The 3,997-nt window shown below is 37.3% G+C and overlaps 1 protein-coding gene across 1 annotated transcript in view; it reads left to right on the plus strand.

The window, feature by feature from the left end:
* The window catches only part of Mei4 (meiotic double-stranded break formation protein 4), a 201,324-nt gene that overhangs the window by 24,918 nt on the left and 172,409 nt on the right, over positions 1-3,997 (plus strand). Inside the window, exon 2 of the mRNA XM_023718659.1 lies at positions 3,602-3,847. Coding sequence (XP_023574427.1) covers positions 3,616-3,847 — 232 coding nt within the window. The 5' untranslated portion in view covers positions 3,602-3,615. The remainder of the gene's footprint in view (positions 1-3,601; positions 3,848-3,997) is intronic.

A 3,997-nucleotide genomic window follows, 5' to 3' on the forward strand; every position in this document is an offset into this window, starting at 1 on the left:
TTTTTTTTTTTTTTTTTTTTTTTTTTTTTTTTTTTTTTTTTGTCTTTTGAGACAAGGTCTCACTATGCACTTCAGGCTGCCCTTGAGTTCACTGTGTTTCCCAGGCTGGTCTTGAACTTGTGGCGGTCCCACGCCTCAGCTTCCCAAGTGCTGGGATTACAGGCATGCACTAATTGGGGTTCATTTTAATTCAGAATTGTCATCAGTTATTTTGGAGGTGAACTAGTTTTTGCTATCCAAGATTATAATTGCACACAGCTTTGGCAGTTCAGGATTGGCTACTTGATCTCAGTTATAAGTTTAGTAGCAAAAATGGGCAGAAGAAATAGGCAGATAAAGTTACAAAAATTATATCTCAAGGAGAGTCCAGGGGTCAAAAAGAATCAGACTGTAGTCTCCACAGCCCAGTGAAGGACCTGGCTGTGGTAAGGACAGCTCCTGAATACAAAGAAAAAGAAAGCCTATTTGAATAGACTCTAGTTTAAAAAGACTATTAAAATTTTATGTTTCAAACTGTTAAGAATGTAAAGACACTAAATACCTTCCTAGGGAACATTAAATGTTCATAATATTTACAGTAATTTCAAGATAAGTTGAATTTATAAAGACTTTCCGGAAGTTACTACTGATCATTTCAGTTAAACAGAGAATATATTTAGGAAACAGAATGCTTTCCAATACGAACAACCAATTCTCTATTTCTCCAGACACCAACTAAATGTTCAATGGCTCAGTTCAGTTCTGACACTGAGTACCTGAAATTAACATCAGACTCCACAGGTTTATAGGCTCAATTCTAAAAGACTTTCCAAAAGACTACCTTCAGTTCAGACACCTGTTGTAAATACTGGAGTTTTAATGTTACCTCTAATCTGTTCGTCTTGGCTGCAGAGTCAGAGGTTCTGCAACCTATTAGATTTGTTAATTTGGTAGCAAAATTCATAGAAGAGTTTTGCTTATTATTAGTTTACTATAGAGTACAACTTAGGAAGAGCCTGATGGAAGTGTTATGTAGAGCCAAATTTAGAGTAGAGTCAGACCTTCTGTGACCCCTCAGGAAGCTCCACCTTTCTAGCACTTTCCTAAGCTTTTATGGAGGTTTTCATCAGGGTTGATTCATTATTAACTTCCTCGTTAGTTAGTCCATCTTAACTGATTGGAACTGGGGACGGGTGATAATTCCTAATTTACAAGTGTAGATTGGTATTTCTAGCAGCTTGCCCTATGGGAGCAATCTGGGGGTCTGCCAAGACTTTGCTGATTAAAACAAAAGAATCCCCTACCACTCAGGGACGTGGTGCCAGAAGGTTCCTAAGGAATTTAGGAACTTGGTGTCAGAAGATTGGAGGCAAAGGTCTAGTGTGCAGAAATTTGTATTTTCCTTCCATTAAATGATAGGGAAAATATTTTTATCTTGTTACTGGCACTTTGAGGTTAAATATGTTATCCTAATATTAAAAAGGTGAATGTTTATAAATACACACACACACTCACATAGGAACAATTTTAAAGCATGGTTCTTTGTGGTTGTAGGTTATAGATCTGTGTGTGTTTTCAGTATTATTTATAATCTACAAGCTTGTCCCAGGTTTTTTTTATTTGCAGTCATTTCTACTCATTTGTGTCCCAGTTCTAATTAATGTTCAGATGATGCTGAGATAGTTACAATTCAAAAGGACTTGATAATTTGGTCATTTTTGTGGTGACTGATATTTAGCATGATTTTGAGACTATTAAATTGCATATAATGACTTAACTATCAGAACATTTAATCTGCTTGCTTAGATCAATTAATTAGACATCTCTATGATGACTGAGAGTTTACTGTATTATCCAGCGCAGTTTATCCTCTGTGTTAATGAACTCTTATTCTACCTTTTTTAATCCAAATTTCCTACTATTGATAATTAAAGTGAAAATTTTTAAGATGGATGGATTGATTGTTCGATTGATTGATTTGATATAGGGGCTTGTTATGCAGCTTTCACTCGTAGTGATCCTGCTGTCTTAGCCTCCCCAGCACTGGGATTACTGGTGTGCACCACAATGCCCCATTTCAGTAGATGGCACAGTCCAGAACAGATGCAGCATGTGGTACCAGTGATCGAACCTGGGTCCTTGCAGTTCTAGGCAGGTGTTTAGATTGCTGAACTATCTCCTTGGCCCCCAAGATTCTTTTTAACTGAAACACTTCTGAAAAGATTATAATTTCATTGTAATCAGTACAATCTTATTACTAGCAGACTGTGAAAGAGTTGTGTGTGTGTGTGATATGTTGGTTGGTGCTTTTCTGAGAGTCCTGAGTGTCAGAGTCTGCTGTTCCCATCCCTGACATAGAAGCTGGAGGAAAGTGATGCTGCAGCAGCTAACTTGAGGGGAGCTGTCAGTCTAAGGTGGTGCCCATCTCTACAAGGCGAAGTCTCTGTGCAGTGCAGCAACTGGGAAAGTTTAGAGAAATGGCAGCTATACTCTGATTTTGAAAATCTATTTTCCAGCACTTTTTTACTTAATTTTGTGTCCATCCCTGTTTTCAATATTGAAAAAATTAATTCTGTGAAAGACATACACATTTTCCTAGCTACAAAACTGCCTCTAGATTATGTCTAATAGATGTAAATACTATTACATGGTATTGTTTAGCAACATTAACAAGAAAGCATTGTTTGTATATGTTGAGCATAAATTAATTTTTATCAGAAGGTTTGATCTCAGGTTAGTTGACTATCTGCACACATATGTAAAACCTATAGCTAAAATCTATAGAATCTATAGATTAGAAGTACCTATTGTACTTTTAATTATTTGTTAGGTTTTCTTTTCACTTAGTATGTTCTATGAACTGAATCCCAGTAGTAATTCACAAAAGCATGGTAAAGCCACCAGGGGCTTGTGCTTCAGTAGGAAGGGTGAAATTATTCCAATGGCTTGTTATGTTGTCCTCTTAAATGAAAAATATATTCTGGGTGGCACTTGGAAATCTCTGAATGTGCAGAATCAAAGGAGATTCACAATTTAAATGATATAGCTGTTTAAAAGATGGCTTTGTGTATAGGTCAGAAGGGGATGATTAAAGGCAGGAAGAACAGATAAAAGGTACAGAGAGGAATGGAGAGTTGGGAAGCAGGGCCCCTGAGGCTTTTAGCAGAATGGATGGAAGGAAAGGAAGGGCTTACACTGAAGTGGGTGATTTGGCGTAGTGGTTATGATTACCCAGTGGGCCATTTCAAAATACAAGCCTTGTGTAATTTGATGAGTCAGAATTTTGGACTAATGAATCAGGCATGCATATTTTAAAAGCTCCTGCAGTAATTCCAATGTACGTCTCTGGTTAAAAACCAGTCAATAAATTAATGTTTTGTTTTTTTTTTTAACTGCAGGAACTTGTCAAGTTGTCCAACTTACTATTTTGAATCTTAATGTATTAAAGCATGTGTGTACACTTTGCTTCTGCAGTAGTTTTCAGTTCCTGAGAAATATTTTTTCTGTTACTTGGTACCACATAGTTTGTTAACCTTAATGAGTATTACCCTACAAAATCGTTTTTTAGCTCTGCCAAAATTTAAAGGACTTTCTATAACTTGTTTTTCTAATTAAATGACAGGAACAAAAGCCAGGATGGATCTTCAAACATGGCATTTGAGAGCTTCAAAGTTGGCTTTAGCCTTGGCAATCATCCGCTCCAAGCCAGTGGACAGAAGTGGCAGAGAACACGCGGAGTACCTTGCAGCACTGGTATCTGAGCAGGATTCAAACTGCAGATCCAAAGTTGCTGCCTTGGAAGCTGAAGTTCTGCGGTTGCGTCAAGAAGTTCTTCTGAGGAGGATCAGTTCAGGTTGGTCTAAGAGTGGTAAGTGCATGCACTCAGCTTCAGCACAAGTGGCAATGCATTTCGTTCCACTTGCACAGTTGTTTAAAAACTTATTGTCAAGACATGAAACTGTTTAATTTCCCTGACAGGCTTCTAGGTAGGCCTATAAAGACTTTTTTTTTTTTCTTT

The sequence above is a fragment of the Octodon degus genome, unplaced genomic scaffold (assembly GCF_000260255.1).
Source record: "Octodon degus isolate 3935 unplaced genomic scaffold, OctDeg1.0 scaffold00061, whole genome shotgun sequence".
NCBI classification, from domain to species: domain Eukaryota; kingdom Metazoa; phylum Chordata; class Mammalia; order Rodentia; family Octodontidae; genus Octodon; species Octodon degus.